A 23945-nucleotide genomic window follows, 5' to 3' on the forward strand; every position below is an offset into this window, starting at 1 on the left:
GCGTGGCCGGGCTGCGCAACCACGGCAACACCTGCTTCATGAACGCCATCCTGCAGTGCCTCAGCAACACCGAGCTGTTCGCCGAGTTCCTGGCGTTGGAGCAGTTCCGCGGCCCCGCGGAGCCCGGCCCGCCGCCCCCCGCACCCGGCGAGGTGACGGAGCAGCTGGCGCAGCTGGTGCGGGCGCTCTGGACGCTGGAATACACCCCGCAGCACAGCCGCGACTTCAAGGTGAGGCGGGCAGAGCCGCCGCGGCGCGGCCCTGCACTTCTGCTCGGCGGGAGCGGGCCTCGGGCCTGGGCGCGGTTCGGTGGCCGGGCCGCTGCCGTGCGTCCGCGTCTCGGTGCGAGGAGCCCGCGCCGGAGGTCGGCGGCGTCGCGCTGCTTCCCACGTGCCGGGCCGCGGTTAGGCTGACGCTGAAGGAACGGGTTCTCTCCCGCGCCGCTCCGCGTCCCACCCGTACCTGGGCGCTCCCACCGTTGTACGTGGAAGGTTTGTTGCCGCTTTGGGTGCGTTTGGAATGCTCGTGGCTGCCCCTCAGGAGGAGCGGAAGCCCCGGACCCGGTGGGGCAGCCAGCCTGTTGATTTCCACTAGACGGTGAAGCCACCGGCGGCTCTGTGCCTGATGCTGGAGGTGCCCGTTTTGCTGTTTCATGCCTGTCGTGCCGTGGTGGCCGGCTGCGGCTTGCTGCTGGCATGGGAGGGGGCCCTGAGCCCTCTGTCCCACCGCCGTGCTGCTGGGGCATTGCGGGCTCTGCCCCTGGCTCTGGCTAGCACAGAGCCCTGCAGCAGGTACACTCTGCAATTGGGTCAGAGGCACCCTGTTGGAAAAAGGAGGCCCAGCATCTGGTGAGGAGCATGAGGTGCTACCACCCACCCCATGGCTCTGCTGAAGTCACCCCCCAACTTGTGAGTGCTCCCTGGCAGCAGCAGGTGTGAATTTCTCATGGGTAATGATTAGAAGCTTGAGGAGGCAAAGCTATCTTTCCCCAGTACAGATATAAAGGGGAGAGCAGAGCATGGCCAAGAAGTGCTATGTGCAGGCTTGAAGTAGAGGTGCCTGGATAGGGGTGGCAGAACAAGAAGGGAAGCAGAGCCATGTATTCAGCTCAACCTGTGTTCCAAGTTTTTCTAATCGCGGAACATTCTTTGCCCAGTGGCTGCCATAACTGACAGTGAGTGCCTGCCTGGTCCGTGCTGGGAGAACTGGAGCCATCAGGCCCCCCAGCTGGGTCCCAAAGCCTCATGCTGGGGGTCTGGTGCAGGTGGGCCTCATGGCTGTGCCCAGAGTTAGCTCACAGTGACCTCAGCATTGAGGTGAGCGTGCAGCTGCTTCTCACTGGGGCAGTTACTTTCAGTAGTAAATGAATGCTTCTAAAGGCAATTCAGTAGCATGAACCTGCTATTAAATTCACTGTTGTTAATTAAAGCTATCTTCAGCAGGTTTGCATGGTTTATTTAAAGGTGTAAACAAGAACCTTAATGTAAGGAAGGTGAAGGTTGGTGCTTTCACTCTGGGAACCGCTGTTTTCCCCACGAGAACATCCCTCAAAGCCTGTTTCTTTTCTGTTTGAAATGGTGAGAAGTGTTTTCAGGAGTTGTTCTGCACCTTCACTCCTTTGGCAGTACTTACTGACAGTCACATTTGCTGCTCACAAAGCTCTTTAGGCAGCGCTTAGCAGTAGGTGTGGGGGATTTTTTTGGTAGTGCTGTGTATAATGGGGTAAAGACAGTTTCTGATCTCAGAGTGCTTATCTGCAGGTGCTAAGCGCCTTTTAGGATACAGGATAAGTATTATCTCCTGGCTTGTTCTGACATGGTAGGCTTTGTTCTTAGGGCAGAGAAGATGCTGCTTCAAGGGAAAGCCTCTCTGGGTCGTTCAGGATGGAGACCTTCAGGGCTGATGTGGAAGGGGCTGTTGTTCCTTCACGAGCTTCCCGGAGGGAGATGTTCCACACTGCGGTAGAGGAGGCAGGTGCAGCTTTGGGCGACCTCCCCTCCAGCCTCGTACTCTTTCACAGTTGTTTGAGCAACCACTTTCTCCTGGTGTGCAGTGTTTTTTATTTTCCTGCCTAAACAGAACCGCTGCTTTCATAACTGGGGCCAGTATTGCAGCTCGCGCTTCCTTTTTCCCTTTGTGATGGTGTGACAATAGCAGCAAACACACATTGTGTCAGCAATAGCTGTGCTTGGGGCCCGTTGTTTGCAGGGCACCGTCCCGCTCTCCCCCAGAGCTCTGTCCATCAGCTGCAGGGACAGAGTGCCCTTTGTGCCAGGAACAGGGGAGCTGCAGGGAGAGAACTTCTATTGAAACTTACTGGGCTTGAAAATTGTATACCCGTACCCAGATCCTCTGCTTTTGTCTTTCCTGCAGTTGTGGTCTCCTGTGGATGGTGAAGTTATTTGCTGTTCTGAGGCTTTCCTCATCACTAGGCTGGCTGCACACCAGAGCACTCTGATGTTCTCCAGGGCCCTGCTGTACTTGTGCTGCCCCGGTTTCTTTTCCTGCCCTACAAGATGAAACTGCCTGTAGTGTGTACTGCAAATAGAGCAGAGCCATAGGAATGGGATGGAGTTGGATTATCAGAATTAGATCTGGACCAAAAGCAAATCCCTGTTAGTGGAACAGGGATTATTGTGCTAAGTAAATATTGCCTTTTCCATTTTTTTTTTTTTTAAAGCTCAGTAACAATTAATAGTGTGCAACTTAGTTTTACAGTGCTGGTGTTTAGGAAAGCTCTTGATGTAAATATTGTGCTTGGGATGAGTGGTCCATTGGCTGTCTTTCATTTCTGTGGGATTCTGAATGTCTGCAACCTGTGGAGCAGCTCCTATGGACACAGCCAGTCCTCGGCCCCCTGCTCTGAGAGAGGAGGGCAGTGGTGCTTGGGCCCCCCCTGCTGTGACCTGGCCCCATGGTTCCCATGTTTCTGGAGCGGGCAGAGCTGGGTGCTGTGGGGCCTTGAGGTGCTTGCCCCAGTTCAGCCCCTGTTCTACTGTTGGCATTGCCCATCCCTCCTTCCAGCTGCAGTCCCTGTGTTCCTGCTGTGTGGTTCCACTGCCCTGTGTCTGGGTGGCTCTCCTGGCTGCTGTGCCCTCTGCAGCAGGTTTGTGCCAGCATTGGGTCCGTGCCCCCCATGGTGGGTCCAGGACCCCCACTGACCATGGGTAGCCTGTGACTTTGGCTCTGTCCCCAGGGCTGTGGATGGCTGCCAGGTTGGAGCCATTGTTTCCCAGGTTTTGCTTTCCCTGGAGGGGAAATCTTTCTTTGAGAGGGGAAGTTGCCATGTTTGTGTGTGTGACCTCTTCGTGAGGTGTCTGTTTAGAAGCTACCCAAACACAAAGCTGTCTGTGGGATTTAAAAACAACACAATCTCTGCCCAAGCCCAACTTCACAATGTTCAATGACAGACAAATAATAGGCTCTTTCCTGCTCACGTGTGTCATTGTTTCAGGGCTGTCATGAGCCAGTTCCATCCGTCCATGTCCACAAACCTTTCAACAGCTGCTTCCTACCAGAGGCACACTGGAAAACAGCAGGCTGACATTTTGCCTTCAGTCATCTTTGCCACCTGGAAGAAAAACAGCAGCAAAGGAGTGTCCAGTGGTTCAGCTATGCTTGGCTTTATTTATGGCATCTATTTAGAGCAATAGATGATTAAAGTTTCATTGGGCTGATAAAAACGATAATGCATCTTTGCTGTAAATCAGCTTTGTGGACAGACAGGGACTTGTTTGATTGTGGGGAGCTTGTATTAGGGGGCTGGATATCTGCAGTCAACACAAATTATGATTTCCCCTTTCTCTCTTCTAGTAGTTCTGCTTCCATTCAGGGTTTCTGAGCGTTGGGAGGATCTCATCCTGTTGGCTGTGGGTGGTGGGTCCCCAGAGCCCATTCCCACACTGCTGCTCACAGCTGGAGCAGCTGCACTGCCCTGTGAGATGGAGCCTGGTGGGATGTGCCACCTCTGCCTGCAGCCCAGATTAGGGGCAGGGGATTAAAGGCCAGGAGGTTGGTGGATGTGCTGTTCTTAATGTGTTTTTATGCATGTTTAAACCATTTGCTTCTTAACTCTGTATTTGCAGCCAGTCACAATTGCTGCTGCTTTATTGCACTGTTCAAGCAAGAACAAAATCTGCTTGTACCAATGGCAGCAGGAAGCAGGAGGAGCACTGGGAGCACGCTGTTGGTGCTGGTTTGGGAGCACAGGCTGCAACCTGCAGGCAGCCCTTGGTGCACACAGGATCCAGCACCCAGATCTTTCCCAGAGCCATGCCAGTGGTGCTGGGAAGGGGCAGTGAGAAATCAGTCCTTGCTTGAAGTCCAGAGCTCCTTGGCACTCAGGATGCTCTTACCTTCAGCCCTGTCTGGAGTGGAATGGCCAACCCTGTGTGGAGTGGCTGTTCCCTGGACACTGCTCACTGCTTTAGCACTACATTGGTATGTTTGAGCTGGTAGGGTGCTGGCCCTTGTGCCTGCAGGGACAGGAAATCCCCTGTCAGAAGGGCATGCACATGTGTAATGAGAGCAGATTATTTCTGTTCTCCCTTATTTTGCTGCCTTGAGGCAGGTGGACGGATTATAGAGGATAGAGAATATATGTCTGTCAGTCCTTCCCTGTCTTTCTCATCGCCCCTCCCTTCTGATGACCCCATTTTTAGAGGGATAAAGCAAGCAGCCCATCCCCCTTTCTCAAATCTGTTGTGAAGTCTGATTAGAGAAATCAGAGGTTTGTGGTGGGCATGCAGCATGTCTGGTGCTGCCAGGGTGCAGGGCTGCTCTGCCTTCGTGCTGCAGATGGCTGGTGCCAGCATTGTGTCACTTCGATGCTCCCTGTGTCCCTGAAGAAGCAGAAAAAGCTGTTTTTTATTTTTCTCTGCAGCAGGGGTTGCTTTCTCCTCAGTTTGTAACTTTCCAGGGTCAGCTCATCATGTCCTGTTGTTTTGGAGAGCATTCAGTCTGGGTGCCTTGTGGTGGTGCATGGTTCCCGTCCCCTGGGTCTGTCCCAGTGCTGTAGGGAAGGTGAAAGTGAGATCGAGGGGCTGCAGCACAGGAAGCACCTCCTGATGCTGATTGCTTATGGTGAAAGATGATTCCAAGCCTTCTGACTTCTGCATGGGGAGGAAGAGGCACGTGTGGCTTGGCTGAGGCTCAGCACAAATGTCAGCATTGCGAAAGGTGTCCTGGAGCTGCAGGGCAGGGGCAGACTTGTGGAAGTGCAGACTTTTGTTGCTGGTGAATTTTCAAGCCATTCCCATTTGCGTCCGGAAGAAAAAGAGATTTGAGCAAATCCCTTGGGCGTGCTGCTGCACTCCTGAGATGGCTTTTCTGGAAATTCGAGTGTAAATTACATCCTCCGACTCTTGAAAGCTTATCCGGAGTAGTGCCAGTTGTCTTACTGCATGCAGTCTGTGTTCCTCTGCAGAACATTGTGTCCAAGAATGCCATGCAGTACCGTGGGAATGCCCAGCACGATGCGCAGGAGTTCCTGCTCTGGCTTCTGGACAGAGTCCATGAGGATCTGAACAACGTGGTGAATTACAGCGGCGTGCCTCCGCTCAAGGTAAGAAACGCTGCTGCGAGCCTACATGGGAGATCAGCTGCTGCTTTGCTCTTCAAATCAAATCTGCCTGTTGGTGCCTGAACTCCGATGGTTCAAATGAGACAAAAGCTTGGGTTCAAATAGTGTTTGTTTCTGGCCCTGTGAATGTGGCTAGCTGTTTCAGTAATCCCTGGCACGGGCTCCCTGACGCAACCCTTAGAGAATGCTGACACGCGGAGGAAACGCTGCCAGCCTTGCATCTGGTGCAGGACCCCTGCCTGTCTTGCAGTCACGGGGCTCTGACAACCTGTGTGGGCAGAGAGCACTGCTTAAAAATCTTGGACACTTTCCTGATGTTTCTGGTCAGGGAGGGCACAGATTTGGCTGGGAGTACTGGAGTCAGCTGGAGCACACCTACACGCTTGGCTATGCTTCTGGGGTTTCTTCTTTTCTTTTAGCCACCACTGGAGGATGATGTGCTCCTTGAGGGACCAGCCTTTCCCATCAGTAGTACTTTCGTGCAGGAACTCTTTCAAGCCCAGTACAGGTATGACATTTTGTAAATTCTGAGGCATTATTACACGCAGTAGTGACCCCAGTTTAATTTTACTCTGACACTAGCTCACAGTACAATTGGGACTGCTAACAGATGTTTCTGAATTTTTGCTGAATAAAAGTTGAACTAGAAGCTTTCACCAGAAGGAAGAGAGAAAGAGTTTGATTACTTCAAATTTGGTATATTCTACAGTATGCACCCCTTTGCCACCTGCCCTGATGTGTCCTGAAAACAAGGCAGTGCTTAACAGAGCAAAGACCCAGGGTGCTCACTGCTGTGAAGTTCACCCTGCCTGCTCAGAGGCAAGAGGCTGCAGCAAAGTGCTGAGATGCCTGGAGGCTGCTGGGGAGTTGCAGATGGATCCCAGGCACCTTGCCGGGTTCTTGTTACCTGGTGCTTGAGAATCCTGAGTTGAATCCTTCAGTGTCCTTTCAGGTTATTTCCTGTGAGTTTCTCATACTTCTGGGAAGTGAGCTTTCTAATTTCAGAACTAGTGCAGAACTAATTCCAGTATTCCTCAGTGTCTTGTATCTGTGCTGCTGTAGGAACTTGAATTACTGGGCATTCTCCCCAGTGCTTGCCAGGTTTTCTTCTACAAAGGAGAAATTTTGTGTAGTGTAAAACACTGGCAGTGCAAGGTGCAGGTTGATTTGGAAGGAGATGTGTTGTTGGGATTTGTCCTATTCTGAGTAAGAGATCTTTGCTCCTGCAGTGCTGACTGTCACAGTCTCCTTCCCATCACTTCACCTCTCTTCAAAGAGAAAATCCTTTCAGGTCTTTCACACTGGAGCTGCTGTTGGTGAATTATTAATCTTGGAGTGATGCTTATTCAAAGCCCAATTCAGTGTCTTGAGTGAAGTCTTCTCCTTGCATGCCCTGTAATGAACTTTCAAGCTAATTACTTTGAAATGATCTAGAAATTCAGTACCCTTCTCTTACAGGAATTATGTCTGTTCTGTCTCTGTGCCAAGCCGCTTTGTATGGAGGAAGAAAAGTGTGACACGTGGGGTTGGTTATTTATGATATGATCATTGATCTGTTCCTGATGAAACGGTGTATAACTGTTCTGTTACTGGTGTTTGTACCAGGTCCTCTCTGACGTGCCCTCATTGCCAGAAGCAGAGCAACACCTTTGACCCTTTTCTTTGCATCTCTCTGCCGATTCCTTTGCCTCACACACGGTATGTGGCATTGTCTTGAAGTATGTGTTGCCTGTTTCCCCCGTAGCAATGAGGCACCTGTTTATACAATGGGTACTTGAGCTCTGCAGCTCCTTTATATGACACTATGGATGCAGTTCAAGAAGCAACAGAACGAAAGAATTGAAAGAAGATACTAAATAGGAAGATGTCCTGTTTGGTTCAAAATCCCTGTTCCACTGCTAAGTGGAGGCTGAGTGGGCTTTCCAGGGGAAGTTTCCTTGTAGGCTCAATTCTCCATTGTGTACTTTAGAGGTATTACTTTTGGTACTGTTGGAGGCAGGACTTAGTTTTAAGAGACAATTTGGAAGAGCTATCCCTGTGGTTGTGGCAGCAGCTCTCTGAGTGCACTAAGTTGTTCCTCTGAACTGACCTGTTACAGGATCCTTGCTGGAAAATTAGATTGTTTTACAAGAGGGTTTTACTTTTAACTTTGTGCATCTTTTTTTTCAAAGCTTCCTGCTTTTAGGAACAAGTAACAGCAGCATATATAGTAAAAGAGGTCTTGGGAAGTCAAATAAGTTTGTGTCGCCCCACAGCTGCAGCCGGGGTGCCTCTGGTCAGGCTGGCCCCCTCTGGGTGCTGTAAAGCCTGTGCCTGAGGTCCTGTGACCTGTCTGTGCTCTCTGCAGGCCACTGTATGTCACTGTGGTGTACCAGGGGAAGTGCTCCCACTGCATGCGCATCGGGGTGGCTGTACCCATCGCTGGGACGGTGGCCAGGCTGCGGGAGGCTGTGTCCTCAGAAACCAAGATACCCACTGAGCAGGTAAGGGCTGGTCTTGCCCGAGTTCTCCTGCTAAAGGAGGCCAATACCATGGCATTCATCCTGTGTGCAAGCAGTGTTGGATGTGTAGAATTGCGACTCGCAATCCATAGCAGTATGGTGATATCCTGGATCCTGCTTTTTCCTGTGGGTTGACTTCTTGAAATCTAGTGATGTTAGGATCACCTCCTGTGCAGACTTTGCACTATCCTGCCTGTTAACCCCGTGGTTCCTATGTATCAGGGGACTGTTGGGCACCTGTGGACACAGGAAGTGTTCCAAGAAGGCTGTCAGATCCCACCAAACCCCCTGCATGTTGCCGTTGCCTTGTCTTCTATTCTGTGACTGCACTCTTCCCTGCGCCTTGCTCTGGGCCAACACGTGGATGCTTTGAAGAATGCACTCTGCAGCCAGGCAGCCCATGCTGAGAGAGAGAGATGGGGCAGCTCAGCAGGACTCGACTAGGGTGGCTTCATGGGTTTTCTGCTTCTGCTGGCTCTAGATTGTGCTGACGGAGATGTACTACGATGGGTTTCATCGTTCCTTCTGTGACACTGATGACCTGGACACAATTCATGAAAGTGACTGCATTTTTGCCTTTGAGACCCCGGAAATATTTAGGCCTGAGGGTATCCTTAGTCAGAGAGGTAAGTGGAGAACACTGGTTTGTGCCCACCTCAGGTGATTGGATGAGAGAGGTTTGATTTTTGGAAGAGAGCTTATTCAATAATTTATGTCCTACAAATAGTCAATTCTCTGGTGTATTGATTTCAGCTCGGGCTTTGTCCCATCTTATTCCAGTAGGTGTAATGGTGGTGCCAGCTGGGAGGTTATCAAGAAGTGATGTACATGACTGTCTTCCTCTTCCTGGGCTTGTTCTGCAGGCCTGGCTGGCTTAATTCAATATCTGTTTAGTTTTTGTTTAAAGGTCTTCTAAGGACCAGATCAAGACACCAAAATCGTGTTATTTAAAATCAGATTGTCAATGATGAATGAACAGGCTCAGGAATGAGCAAGCACTTTTCTCTGTTAAAGCTCAAGAAATGCAGTTTTTTCGATCTCCCTCTCAGAGAAAGGGAGTAATTGCATCCTGGGTGGACAGAGGGTAATCAAAGGTAAATTTTCCTATTGAATGTAACAAGCAGAATTTCTGTCACTTCAGCTTTTCATGCAGGCAGACAAGCTTATGAGTATTTGCACAAATTACTGTGAAAAATCAGTTAGGTGAGCACTTGCATCTAATGTATCTCTATAAAGAAGTAGTCACCATGAAAAGTAACTGCTCTTTGAAGCCTTTGTGTTAGTGTAATAAAAATAGTGAGTCTCTATTCCATACTGACCTGCTCCCTGATGCCCAGAGAAGGTTCCCCAGAGGGACACACATTGTAAATGACATAATGAAGTAATTCATTTCTACTTCTTCAGGAATACATGTGAACAATAACCTGAATAACTTAAAATATGGCACTGAACACTCACGAACAGTATCATACTCTCAAGGAACTGTGGTGTCTGGAAAACTGGAACAGTCCTCTACTAGACAAGGAGCAAATGACAAGATTGTTTTGCTGGTGTGTAATAGAGCGTGCACTGGACAGCAGAGCAAAAGGTGAGTGCCACGTTCCCTGTCAGGTTGATTCTTGTGGCTGTTGCCTGAATGACCTGTGTTTTCCTCACTGAATAGTGAAAACATAAGGTGCAGCAGGGCCAGTTCACATTCCTAGCTTCAATAAAGTGTTAAATATACTGATCAAAACCCATTAATGAATGCAGCAAATCTTCCTAATTTTGAGTTTAATATGGCCTAGTGTTACTGAGAGGATGGTGAGCCCATCAAGATGTGTGACCTGCTGGGGAGCCACATGTTTTGGGAGACAGCAGGCGTGTCTGTGTTCAACAACAGCTGGAGATTTTGAGTGCATTCGGGTGGGGGAGAGCGAGAAGTGATCTTGGCAAAGCTGTACAGAATGCCTTGTTGCTGAGGAGTTTCTGTAGGAACAGAGTGGGGAGCATTGTGGCTCTGTCCTAGTGTGGGGTCTGGGTTGCTGAAAAGGATGATCTTTTAATTTCTTCCTCAAATGCTTCTCTGTTCTCTAGGTTTGGCTTACCCTTTGTGTTGCATTTGGAAAAAACAATTGCTTGGGATATTCTGCAGAAGGAAATCTTGGAGAAGATGCAGTATTTCCTGCGGCCTGCAGCCTGTTTGCAGGTGAGGCATATGGCTCAGTTTCTATGGTGTGTCCTGTGCTGTGTGATGACCTGATCAGGAAACCTGGTTGCTGGAAGCAATGCACGTGCTGTGCTGATGCCTTCCCATGTTTGTTTTTGCAATAATGTCCAAGTCACTTATACTTTTGTCTGCTTTGCTGAGTGTTCCAGCTAAGAGTAAACTGGTCAGGTGAAGAAATTACATGCTTCACTTCCTTCCTTACCCCTGAGAGGCACTTGAGAAATAAGTGCTGCTGTCTGCACTGGAAATCCCCTGGCTGGTGGTGCTTGCCTTAAGGAAAGCTGTGGAGTTTGCTTACTGGTTGCGTGTTTCTGCTGAGCTCCCTCTGTGCAGTGATGAGAAGGGACAGCTTGTCTGGTCACTGCAAGGGAGGTCTGGGGGCATGGAATATTAGCTGCTGTCTGCACCCCCTCTGCTAGCTGCCTGGCATAGCTGGATCTTGGGCACTTGTGTAAAATGCGTTCTGAGTTAAACTCACTGTCTGCTTATGTTGGGAGCAAATTAACTTGTACTGGAGTCATTCACGTGGCTTCTGCTGTCTTGCTGCAGGTCTGCCCATTCAGCTTGCGAGTGGTCAGTGTTGTGGGCATAACGTATCTGCTACCTCAGGAGGAGCGGCCCCTCTGCCATCCAACAGTGGAAAGGTAGGTGGTGCTGCTCCTCCTGGGCAGGGAGAGGTTTGTCAGCTGGGAGCTGGAATGCAGGCACAGGGAAAGGGGCAGTCCTGGTGCAGATGCGTGCAGGGAGCCAGGAGCAGAGGAATAGCTGGGTGTCCTCAGGGAGTTGTCAGGATTGCCATCTTGCCATCTGGAATCTGTCCTCACAAATGGAGAAGAGAATGAAAGCATCCCCCACGGTTTTTTTTCTTGACTATTCTTCAGAAGATTTTTTTTCTGGATGCTTGTTTTGTAAATAAACATACATTCATTTCCAGAACTAAGCACTTAAGTAAATACAGTTCTCTCTTTGCCAAGCTTTTTGCTGTGTGAATTCCTTTTCTCCTTTTAAACTTGATCTGGGTGGCAGTGAGGAAGGCAAAGAGCAAAGGGAGACAAGTTATATATGTATGGAAGATAATGTAGGTGTTAGATTCCAAGATGCTCTAACTTGTGTCTGTTCTTCTCCAGGGCATTGAAGTCATGTGGACAGGGGGGCACTGCTCATGTGAAATTAGTCGTAGAATGGGACAAAGAAACTAAAGATTTGTAAGTATGAAATAGAAAGCTGTGAAGTGTTTTGACCTCTGGCCAGATCACGCTGTGAACTGAATCTCTCAGCACACACCAGACCTGAGAACCAGCATCCATGCCCTGGCTGCTGTTGGTGGGGGCAGGCGGAGGTTGTACATGCTGGGTTTGCTCTGGCCTCAGAGCCTTTTGCTCTGTAGCTGGGGTTCTGAATTACGGAGCTTGTGTCTCACTTGTGGCTCCTTCCCTCAGGAATTATATTCACTTGAGATATTCTGTGGGCTGTGAGCAGTGTTGTCTCTCTGAGATAAACTGCAGTACATGCCACTGAAGCAGTTTGCTCCTGTGTTCAGTTGTGTTCCTCTGGTGGGATCTCTTGCCAGGCAGTTCTTGCTCACGTGTAATAAGACAAATCCAGGAAAAAGCTGCTAATTCTACTTGTATTTCCACAATGGCTCAGTAGCAGCAGGGGAAGCAGGTGGCTGTGCTGGTAAAAATGTGTTGTATCTCTGCAGCTTGTTTGTGAACACAGAGGATGAGTATATTCCAGACTCTGAAAGCGTCCGCCAGCAGAGAGAGCTTCATCACCAACCTCAGACCTGCACTTTATCTCAGTGTTTCCAACTGTACACCAAAGAGGAGCAGGTAGGACCTGACTGTATGGCACCATGTCTCTGAATGTCTGATTGGTCTGTGTGCTGCCTGAATGCCATACTCAGCAGAGTAGCTGTTTTCTGCAAGTACTGATTTGTTGAGGCAGGAGAATAAATTTGTTAACACAGCACTAGTTAGCAGTCCTGCTAGCAGTTTTTCTGCAGTGAGGAGAAAGCTGAAGGCAGTAATGTTCCTTCTCCACCCCTGATGTTTATCACTGCAGAACAGAATTGCAAGTTCCTGTTTCCTCCTGTGAAACAGCAGTGTCTTTTGTGATGTATGGAGAAAGGATTGAAACACTGTGGCATCTTCATGGGAATGTGCTGCTCTGTCTTGGAGCAGTTATGCTCTCCCAGTCCTGAGTAAAGCAGCAGCAGGCTCGAGGCAGCCTGTGCTAAGCAGGGTCCTGCAGCACAGTCACCCAGGGACCGGACTCTACTCCTCCAGCTCAGCTCTTGATGTGAGGAGGTGAAATGGGCAGAAGCAGTAGTGTGCCGTGAGGCAGGCTTGAGATGGTTCTGATCCGGAGCGTGCAAGTGATCTGTGTCCCTTTGAGAGAGGTCTGTAACCTGCTGTAAAAAGAATTGGTCCCTGAGGTGGATTGTGGACCCCTGATTGAGCTTTAATTATTTCGGATCCCCTCTGGTCGCTTCTTTCAGAGGTGAAAGAAACATTGTTTGACAGCTTTATAGCTCTCTGCCTTCTGAATTTTCTGACCGTGGGGCTCTGGATGGAAGTGCTTGTCATGCCTGTGTCTTTGAAATGATACATTCTCCTTGGTGGACTGTGCAAATTTCAGCAGCTTGTAAGTCTGGGCCATTGGGACATAAGGAGTAAAAGGATTCTCAGAGGGCAGCATGGTGTCAGAGATTAAATTTGAAGTATGCCAGTATTCCTTTTGTTCAGATGTCTTTTCTGCTGCTGTTTTTTTTTGTTTTTTTTTTTTTTGTGAGGATAACTCTACTCAGGCCTCTTTTTATTTTTTGTTCATTTCTAAGGGACTATGGGCTTTGAAAGGTGGAAATGAGTAATGTGCACAGTAGCTATAGGTGAATTCTGCCTTGCTGTTTTGAAAGGTGTTGTTGGGAGCCCTGAAACTTGATGAATGCTGGAGGTAGTTGGGATTTGTGGGTCGGTGCCTGTGCTGAGCTTGGCCAGCGAAGAAGCAGTGGCTGCTGCCTTGGAACTTGAAACTAATACCAGCTCATGCCTCTTCCTTGTAGCTTGCCCCAGATGATGCATGGCGATGCCCACACTGCAAGCAGCTACAGCAGGGTAGCATCACACTGAGCCTCTGGACCTTACCTGATGTTCTCATCATACACCTCAAAAGGTTTAGACAGGTAAGTGATCCTGGAGGACTGCTTGTTTAGCCACAGAGTGACCTGGTAAGAGCACCTCTTCAGCAGCACTGCTTGTTCCTGTGTGTTTCTCTCCTGGTTTTTGTTTTCCCCATGGACGGTGGCCTTGCTGTCACTGCAGTTCATGCTGTCCTCTCTTTGCACAGGAAGGAGACCGAAGGATGAAACTTCAGAACATGGTTAAATTTCCCCTGAGTGGTTTGGACATGACCCCTCACGTTGTTAAGCGCAGTCAGAGTAGCTGGAGTCTGCCATCCCACTGGTCACCCTGGAGGCGACCTTATGGTCTTGGGAGGGATCCTGAGGACTATATCTATGACCTGTATGCTGTCTGCAATCATCATGGCACCATGCAAGGGGGACACTATACAGGCAAGTTTCCTGCAGTATTATGTCCTCTCAGAAAGAAAACAGTTATGTTTTCTATTGTCTGTGGCTTCTTCCTCTTCTTCAACAAAATGACCTAAGTCAGCTCAGGAGGGCTCACTATGTAATACTAGAGGGGTAACTTTTATGACTCTGAGAAATGGAACAATGCCTTTAGACCCCATAGATCCTACTGTACATTCATTTCTGCACTATTTTCCCTTGGGAGTAATATCACCGTGTTTCAAAAATGTTCCTTCCCACTTCTGTAGTTGCAAGAGACTATTATATATAAGCATTTGCACATTGCCTCTGTGCACAGCCCATTTTTGAATCCCTCTCTGCATTTTTCAATAGCTCTGTGGTGGTTATAGGATCTGTATGTCTTCAGTCAGCACAAAAAATGTACATGTTTGTAGTTTGGATGAATGCCTCTGTGCCACCTTGTCCTGGGTGGGCTCAGGCAGGAGGAGATTCACTGATGAAAGCAGTCTGCCACAAAGAACAGAACATGAAATGAGTGAAACTACCCCAACTGGTGCTCTGTTCTGGGCAGCAATACTGAAGAAAGGGCATCCTGAAATGTGAGCTGTTTGCTGCATTCTGATCATCTCAGGCTTCCTTCTTGCTAGTCAGGCTGGAAGAGGATGTGTTACATGAATAAATCCATTCCTTTCATTCTCCTCTGAGTCCGTCAGAGCGCATAATTAAAGCACAACCTTATCATACAACAAACTTGAGAGTTGTAGGAGTAAGGAAAGTAATGGTAATATTTCTCTCAGCATATTGCAAAAACTCGGTTGATGGCCAGTGGTACTGCTTTGATGACAGTGATGTTCAGCAGCTTTCTGAAAATGAAGTCTGCAAGCAGACAGCATATATTCTTTTCTACCAGAGACGCACAGCAATCCCATCATGGTCTGCTAACAGCTCTGTGGCAGGTAAGCCCTGTTGGCTTTGTTAGGAAGTGGTTATTGTTTGTTCTGCATAGAACTGAATAATTTCTCTGCCCGGTTCTGCTTATAGTTCAGCTCTCTGTCTCAGAGTTCACAGGGAGCTGGGATGAGTCCTCTGCTGTGCACAGGAGACATGGGAAGCTTGCCATGTGTTCTGCTCCCCCTACCTCTCTTAGCTAATTATGACAAGGGAGCTGTGGACATGGGGGAGCCCCTTCTGCTGCCATGTGCTCAGAGCTGCCTGTGTGGAAACCAGCATGCCATAGCAGCGGGCCTAGTTCATTCCTACTAGCAGTGCAGCTGGTCTTGGGTAAGCAGCTGGCAGCTGAATGTGTTGATTTGGAATCTGGGGTGAACAGGGTCAGGTAAAGGTTTGGTGACTTGCCTTTGGAAGGAAAGATTTGCACAGTGTTCTTGTGGCAGCTCAAGGACTGCCCTGTCTGTGTGCTGTGGTGTTAATTCTTTTCATTCGCAGCATGCTGGGACAAGTGTAATTGTCTCTTTTGTTTGTGGCCATAACTATGTGTGAATAGAGATTTAACGCTTCTGTATCAGGATGCTGTGGCTACATGAGACAGTCCCAGATTGAAGCTGGTGCAGTACATGCCTGACACTGATCTTCCCAGGAGTTCATGTGTTCTGCAGCTTTGTGCTCCTGGCCTGATGTTTCTGTCCTATTCCTTGCAGGCTCCACAAGCTCCTCACTCTGTGAGCACTGGGTCAGCCGTCTTCCTGGCAGCAAGCAGCCCAGCATTGCTTCTGCAGCATCATCACGGCGTACGTCTCTGGCTTCGCTTTCGGAATCGGTGGAGCTGACTGGAGAAAGGAGTGAGGATGATGGTGTGTATTAACACTGAGGTGCACAGGGAGAAGGAGCTGGGCCAAAAAAAAAATTCTCAGGCTGCCAGCCTTTCAATTCCAAGATGCCTAGGAGGGACAGTTCCTTTAGCAGCTGGGGAGGTGGACACTTGTTGAAACCTTTAGCTTCTGTGCAAGACAGTTGTGCCTCAGGCAGGCATGAAGAGACAAGTGCACAGTGGGTGTAGTTGTGTCTGTCCGACTCGTTTAGGTTTTGAACTAAAAGAGGGAAGGGAGGAAATTCTTTACTCAGAGGTAGCAGCCCAGAGCTGTTGGTGCCCCATCCCAGGAGCTGCCCGAGGCTGTGGATGGAGACCCGGGCAGTCTGAATTTGTGGAGGGCAACCAGCCAAAGGCAAGCTGAGGGGACTTTAAAGTTTATTCCATCTCAACCATTCTGTGACCCTGAAGTTGCACCTATGGAGGGGTGGCATAAACTGACTGTGGGCTTGGCTTTAGTACTGATGGCATTGCTTTCTTGCTCTGCAGGAGGTTTTTCAACTCGGCCCTTTGTAAGAAGTGTCCAACGTCAGAGCTTGTCATCCAGATCTTCTGTCACCAGCCCGCTGGCCGTGAGTGAGAATGGTGTCAGGCCCTCGTGGTCACTCTCTGCAAAACTGCAGATGCGCTCCAACTCTCCATCGCGCTTCTCTGGAGACTCCCCTGTGCACACCTCTGCTTCCACCCTGGAGAAGATTGGGGAGGCTGCTGATGACAAAGTCTCCACCTCTTGCTTTGGCAGCTTGAGGAATCTCTCTAGCAGCTACTTAGAGCCCTGTGATGGTGGCCGGCGAGAACATAAAGCAGCTCGCAGGGCCCCCTTGGCTGTCATGGAAGGGGCATTCAGGGAAGAGCCTGTTGTAAGGACATCGAGCTCAGATCTTTCAGATGGGATTGGTAAGAGTTCTGAGCAGCCAGACAGGAGTCACCCTGCTTTGGACCCTTTTGATAACAACAATCAAATCGCCTTTGTTGATCAGAGTGATTCTGTGGATAGCTCTCCAGTCAAGGAGGTGAAAGCCCCCAGTGGGACAGGACTGGCTCCAGAGAAAGTGGAGGGAACCCCGAAGAAGGCTCACAGCTCCAAGGGAGCTTCTGAGTCAGACAGAATGAGGAAAGGAAGGACGGTCTTATCTACCCAAGAGACTAAAGTGTCTCGCTCTTCTCCTCCCCTCAAGAGTTCCCAGAAGGTTTCCCGGTCTAGGAGTAAGGCTGATGCCTCTAGGGCCACTGGGCGACACGGGTCTCCTGCACCCACCCAGGCTAGGAAGGACCATAGCACCAAGTCTGAGGTGACTGTCCCATTGGCTCAACAGAAACAAAAGTCAGGTTCTTCTCCATCCTCCACAGCTGCCAAGAAAGCTGCATCAGGCTCATTGACTAAGGGCTCTTCTGCTGGGAAGAGCCGGACTTCAGAACGAAGCCTCAGCAGGGAGGGCTCTAAAATAAGCCTGGGGTCAGATAAAACAAGCGTTACCAGCAGTTCGAGAACAAGCTCCCCACGGATCAGCCACTCCAGGAGTGACAGCAGGGCAGTAGACAGCAAGCACACGCGGAGCTCCTCTATGGCAAACCTGCGGTCTCCAAATGTTGGTATGCGTTCTGGTTTGAAGAGAGACAGCAAATCAGAAGAGAAGGGATTGTCTTTCTTTAAATCAGCCTTGAGGCAGAAAGAGACCCGTAGATCAGCTGACCTGGGAAAGACAACGATGCTCTCAAAAAAGGCAGCGAGTGGCAGCTCCAAATCAGCCAGCAAAAACGCGCTGGAGGACAAATCTGAGAAAGGTGGTGTCCCACCAGCCTCTCAAACCAATGCCAACGTTACTGCAAAAGAAAAACATGTCCCAAAAGATGCCGCACCCAACAAACATTCTCTGCTGTCCAGCCGCAAGTCCAAGTCTTCCCTGCTAGATCCTGGAGCCCGGTCTCCTCCTTCCAGTGGCAAGCAGGCTGCAGACAAGCCACTGAAAAGGTTACCTTCCAGCATGCAGGTGTCTGTACGGCCTTCTATGGAACCTCAGTGAAATGCTGCAATCCAGGTGTCTTTTCTGCTGAGAAGCTAATTTATTCTGAGCTCTTGCCTTTTTTTTTTTTTTTTTTTTTTTGTTCATGTGCCTAATGTATGTTTTGAGGAGAAGTTAACTGCAAGTTGTTAAAGCGCCTTTTGATTCTGCCATCAAACCAAATAGCCACAGGCAGCCAGCACTGATGCAAGTGGGCTAGCTGGAGTCGTCATTGAACGTGAATGCAGCTGTCCTATAGCACTTGTACAGGAGTCTGTCTATAGAAAATGCATCAACTTCTTTCAGGCTCGAAGTCTGAAACCCAGTTGTACTGACACTGGTGTGCTTTATAGAGCTGTGAACTGATACTCCTTTAGTCTTGTTCTGAGCAGGCTGTTTCCACATCGGATTGCAGCCTTGTTCTCAGCTGGGAGGATGTGAAGGAAACCAGACAGAAGAGACTGCCGCTGCTTATGCTCTCTCTCAACCCTTTCTCCCTACTCCCTATCATTTTCAAGCTTTCTAAAGGGCAATATCTCAACACTAATGTTGTTTCTCAGGTATATACTCAGCCAGTATAGGAGGGACTAGCATTAGTGGATGGACAGAAAGGTACCTGTGTGTCTGCGTACGTGTGTCTTTATAATAGATACCATTCTGGCATTCCAACAGCAGAAAGATTTTTTTTTTTTCATAAAGTGTAATCTGTTTTTTTGTTGTTGCTGTGTCTGCAGAGAGTTCTACTCTGTCCATACCTAAGAGAACCTTTAGCCTGTCCTCTTTAATTGCTTTCTCTCTTCCAAAATCCTATACTAAGTGACGGAAGCCACTGAGCAGCAGCTGGTCACCAGCTTGTACCTGTGAGAGCACAGGGTGGAGATTGTTACAGTGCCACAAGAAACAGCTGTCTTAGTGTCTGGATGGCAGTGGTGCTGTACAGAGCACCACTGTGCCTCCTGAGAAGAAGCTTCTGTGCTTTGATGCTTAATTGTAGTGGTGTAATATGGCATCTGCTGTTTATAGGGGTAATATTTAGATAAGCAAAGTGTTGTCTCACCTTCTCTGCCTGCTCTGAGCGTGCCCTTAGCAAGCTGTGCCATGTGGGCTGCAGGTGCCTGGGTGCTGAGGAGCAGCCACGCTGCAGAGCACTGCTGCACTCCTCCCTGCCTGGCGCTGGGGTGAAGCATTGCTGGGCCTTGTGGTCATGGTGGGCTCTGTCAGGGGTAAAGCACTGCATTTGTGACGTCTTTGTTTACATGCCCTTCTGAAAGGGGAGAGTCCTCACACTCTTCAAGATTCCTCCTAGGAGGAGGATTCTTCTAGTCCTTTTATATACACATGGTATAATTTTTTTTTTCTTTTTTGTAATTCAATGAGTTGTTATTAATGCTCTGCATATCCTTTACGTACAGCAGCAGCCTGTTGTGTGCTTGTCTCTCGGTGGGGTCCCTGCCTGCCTCGTTGAGCAAAGCTTCTCCAGGCTGAGCTGGGGGCAGCCCTGCTGGCACTCCTCTGTTGGCACTGTGGCAGGTGGCCCTCAAACCAGCACTTCTTTCAGCTGGCCTCTTCTACCTGCACTCCTAGCTGCTGTTGGCTCCCTGCAAGGAGCCTCACCTGGGGCAGTTGGGCACACGGCTGCTCCCTGACCCTCCTCTTACCCAGCTCACTGCTTTGGAGCTCAGTGTGCTCAGTTTGAGGTGGCTGTTACCTTGGAGCTGAGGAGTTGGCCCGGGGTGCCACAGAGCTCTGCTGGTGTGTGGCTGTGAGCCCACCTGCAGCACAGCCTTTGCTCCATCCCAGCTGTGCTCTGCAGGGTCTACCTTTGTGCACCACAGAAGCAGTGCCAGTGACCTGCATGTTTTTATGATGTGTTGGACTCTGTGCCCTGGGCTATTTTTTAAGCCTAAACACAGCCATCTTGATCTGTTTCTTCTCCCATGCATTGTTTCCTTCTCATTTAGTGCAGCACAAGAAGCGAAGATTGCATTACTTGCTTCTTCCATGTATAACTCAGATTATTCCTGGATTATTTTTGTTGTATCCAGCAGATCAGATAGGACTTGCTTCACGTTGTGGTACTTAAATTACTCCCGTAATGTCGATATTGGAATACTTAAGATTTTATCTGTATTAAGATCTTGCACCGTGTTGGCTCTTCTCTTGTAACAACTCCTCTAGCAAGAATGTAATTCTGGAAGCTACTGCTAACTTGGTTTGATATCTTTTCGATAAGACAGAACCTCATTTTCTGTGTACTTCACCATGGGATCACTTGTGAAAGGTTATTTTTATCAAGTGACATTTTCTTTTCATGTCATCCATCTTTCACTGGAGAAGTTGAAACTGGAAGCTGATTGTGTGGTTTTTGAGGTGTCTTCAGCTGATGCCTGTGCTGAAAGAAACTTGAAGCCATGTCCAAGCTGGCATTCTGCTGAGTGCCAGTTAGTATGTCTGTGTTTGGGGCACGAGAGTGGTCATGAGAGCTGCTGGTTGGACAAAGAGGGGATGAGAGGTCGTGGTGCCAAGCGTTCCTGTAGCTGAGGTTAGAAACAGTCCAATCTCTGCATTGCTGTGAGAAGTCATCCAGCTCTTCTCTCTGCTTACTGTAGTTCCTGATGGCAGTCGCTGCCAGCTCCAGCACTGGCTGCTCTCTGCATGCTGCCTGTTTGGATCTCTGCCTGTCCCTTTGGAAACAGAAGCTGTAGTGCACCGAGTCATTGCGCTGTGAACAAGCATAGGGTGGGCTGAGTAGCTGATGCTGACAGTGCCCTCTTCCTGTTGATCTGTTGTCTTAGAGCACATTTTCTGGCTCAGGAGGGCATGACTTTGAGCATCCTCGAGCAAAGTGCTTTGATCTAGCAGAGTGCACTGTAGTTCTTGTTGAATATAAGGTACACATCAGGCGTGCAAAGCTTGCCTGTACAGGACCTGGAAGATGCAGTCCCTGTTCTCGTGGCTGTGTTGATTCTGTGAAACAGCAGTTTGGGAAGCAGCTGCTTGCTGCCACTCAGCATCCTCTGCTCCTCAGTGCCACAGATCCCCAGCAGCGTAGGAACTTCCTCGGGTAGGAGAGGGCTGAAGGATGTGGGCCCAGGAAGCAGCAGTGTTCCTGGTGGTTTAAAGCCACACCTGATTGCTGTTAAAACCATGGTTGCACTGGGGGTGGAGGGCAGACCTCTGCCCAGTGCCAGAGCTTTGCTGGAGTCACCTACAGAAGTTATTTTTACCCTCTTTGGGCTTTGTCTTTTGGATAGCGTTTAGTAGTGTACAAAATTATAAGCACATTTTCAATGATGTGTATTAAAGAGGCACCTTTTATTTGTATTAATCATATTTGATAGACAATTTGGTGCCTGCAGTTCTTGGTAAATTGTAAATGTCTCACTTTGGATGTATAAATTGTTAACCCGTTCGAACTTATCAAAAAAGGCTACGTTAAAAAACAAAAATGCTTAGGATAGAAAACTAGCAGCTTAATGACAATACACTTACTCCACTGCAAGTGCCCTCATCCTTCCTAGCTGCAGAGTTGTTTGCTTCCCAAAGCTGAAACTTGAGCATGGTCAACCATTTTTTCTCAGTAACAAAGGCAGTTTTGCATGGCGGTTCTCTCGCTGTACTCAAATGCATGCACTTATTATCTATGCAAGCATCTAATATGAACCACAATCCGTGCTTTCAGTACCCAGAGCTGCTCGGTGGGCACCAGAGCATGCTTTGACTCTGTGCTTCTGTTCCTTGGTGCAGTGCCGTGCTGGCACATAGGAGCATGTACCTGGTTTCCTGCTTTATTTGCACATCTTTGATTCTTTCCTTTGCAGAATTCGAGATAACTGACAAGGCTGGAGTGCAGTGTAATGTCAAAGGAATTAGAAACGTTGAAATGAGAACAAACTGGTTTTATGTATTGTATTGGTTTCTTTTTCCTTTTTTTCCCCTTTTTTTCTGATTTTTTTTTTTTTGTTTGTTTGTTTGTTTGTTTTAAAACAAGGCAATCCTGGTCAGCGTTCTGTGCGTAGCCTGCTGCTTTGTGTACCTTTGCTGACACACTCTGGGTGGTGAGAAGGGGCTGTGGGGCAGGGCCGTGCCCCCATGGGCCGTGCCCAGGGCTCAGCCATCATAGAGAGGGGTGGGAAATGACATTCCAATTGGTTTTGCTGTCATCTTTTTTTCTATCTTTGTCATTGCCTCCTAATCTGAAACAATTTGGCGGCATCCAACGTTACCTGTGGAGGGAACTGAAATTTGGTTTTAATCTGTGGTGAGATGAAAGTACAACTATGTGGTTTTCTTAACAAAAGCACCATGAAGCATCTACTATTAGGAGCTTTACTTTGTAAAATAAGGGTACGAGAAGACTTGCACGAGATCTATCTTAGGCCTAAAGGTTTAGGAAGTCTTCTATTTATTTCAAGGCGATAGCGCTCAGTTTATCTGCAGATAGTGTTTTTTATTTTAAAGACACAGATTAAAATTAAAATTAAGTGTGAACACCAACCCTGTTTCGCTCTAGGCCCTGCAGCACAATGTGCTGTGAGAAGGTTAGTGTTAGGTTTGTATGGCATTTGTGCAGTGCAATAAGCAAATATTTTTTAGGTGCTACATTGCCTCGGGTAGGGTGACACAAGGGAATACAGGCTACAAGCGGCTACATTATTTTCTTGTGGCCTTCCAAGTATTAATTTGTACAGATTTGCTCACCAACTGTGCCTCACCATTGGTTAAAATTGAATTTTAAGTCCTGTTACAAATGTAGTTTCTCCTCTGGACACAGCGTCAGATTTTACACTGGAATATCTATGGTTCTGAAAACTGCATGTCACATCACTGTACGCCGATACTGGGACGTGGGGTTTGCCCACACCTTTGATATTCTCTTCTGTATTTTAATGTTTTTGAACTGTACAGCAATCTGGAGAGCAGGCTGTCTTTACTTGGGATTGAACATTGTACCATAAATTTTAAATTATTTGAGGACAAGTGCATGAGACTGTGTCAATGCCTTTTATTATTTATTTGTATGTTTTATTATTCAAGGTGTATGCACTTTTAATATGCAGAATTTCTATTTTTATGTTTAAAAATCATTTTCTTTCAGAAAGAAGAGTGGGAATATGAGGAATTGGAATTCAGTGGAAAAAAAAAAAAGGGGGAAAAATGTAATAAAATACAATAAATTTATTACTAGGCCTTCCTTCCTGAGTGAGTATTTTTCAGTCCTCTGTGGCTACCCCTCTGCACTGTCCCCTGGGGCTGGGACAGCCCTACACCCTGTGTCCCTGGGCCATGCCTTGCTCCTGAGCCTTGCTGCTTTCTGCCTGTAGCTGCTCAGCACTGCATGGGGTGCAGCTCTGCTGGGCACCACCATGGGGACAGAGCCCAGCACAGAGCCTAGTGCGCAGAGGCTGTGTTACACCAGCTGGTCGGTAGTGTAAAAGATCTGGGCTTATATTAGTTATTAGGGAGCATAATTACTTGTATGGAAATGGGGCTGACAGATGTCGTACTGAATCGTGGGGTCATCACTTATTTATAGGTGATTACATTAAACAGATATTAATATCGCCGAGGGCTTTGCAGGATTAGAGTTAATATATTTTTGTTTATTATATTTGCTGATATTTCTCCAATCCCCAAGGCTTTTTATGGCTACTTATTAAACAGGGAGCCTGCACTTCCCTTCATGTCGCTAGGAGGGTGTTGGGGGCAACTGGAAGGCAGGTGGGAACTTGGAGTGATTAAATTTTATTGCTTCTTGTTTTCAAGGAGTTGAGAAATGAGGTGGGGCAGCTGATGGATCTGTGCCTAATAAGGGTAGGTCTGTCCCTGGGTTGGGGTTGTGCTGTGCTGGGGGGGCTGAGCATCGTATAGGGTCCTGATGCTGGGTAGGGCCCTGTGCCTGAGGGCTGGTGGCCCCATGGCCTGTCCCCAAAGCTGGGAGGCCCTGAGCGAGCTGGGGCACACGCCATGGCATGCAAGTTGCACACCCCCCGTGTTCTGCACCGCTGCCTCTAAGCACAGTGACACCAAGAGTTGGAGGCCATTGATAAATTACAAGGTATTAGGCACTGTCATCGGTACCTCTGGACTCTTAAATTTCGTTCTAATTAGAGCATTGCTTTTCCTTCCTCAGCAGTTTCTCCCTTCTGCTGCATATTGATCCGCTCTCTGTGGGGATCTGACCAACTGTTGACAATTTATGATAACATAAACCTGGTGCCTCTTACAGCAAAAACAGCTTTTAATAAACCCGCTGACACTGCCTCTCTG

General features: G+C 48.5%; 1 protein-coding gene across 1 annotated transcript; it reads left to right on the forward strand.

The window, feature by feature from the left end:
- Window positions 1–5: 5 nt before the first annotated feature.
- USP31 (ubiquitin specific peptidase 31) lies at window positions 6–22856 on the forward strand (the record flags this gene model as incomplete). Its single annotated transcript, XM_042809237.1, has 16 exons — window positions 6–230; window positions 5426–5563; window positions 6001–6089; window positions 7187–7279; window positions 7929–8064; window positions 8564–8708; window positions 9487–9670; window positions 10159–10270; window positions 10841–10935; window positions 11419–11496; window positions 11994–12123; window positions 13356–13475; window positions 13640–13865; window positions 14642–14800; window positions 15503–15655; window positions 16162–22856. Coding segments are annotated over 16 exons (3618 nt in total), but the record flags the coding sequence as incomplete, so codon positions are not given.
- Between the last annotated feature and the right edge of the window lie 1089 nt (window positions 22857–23945).

This window comes from Centrocercus urophasianus, unplaced genomic scaffold, assembly GCF_019232065.1.
Source record: "Centrocercus urophasianus isolate 14NV4802_14NV808 unplaced genomic scaffold, USGS_Curo_1.0 seq_1133, whole genome shotgun sequence".
Lineage (NCBI taxonomy): Eukaryota > Metazoa > Chordata > Aves > Galliformes > Phasianidae > Centrocercus > Centrocercus urophasianus.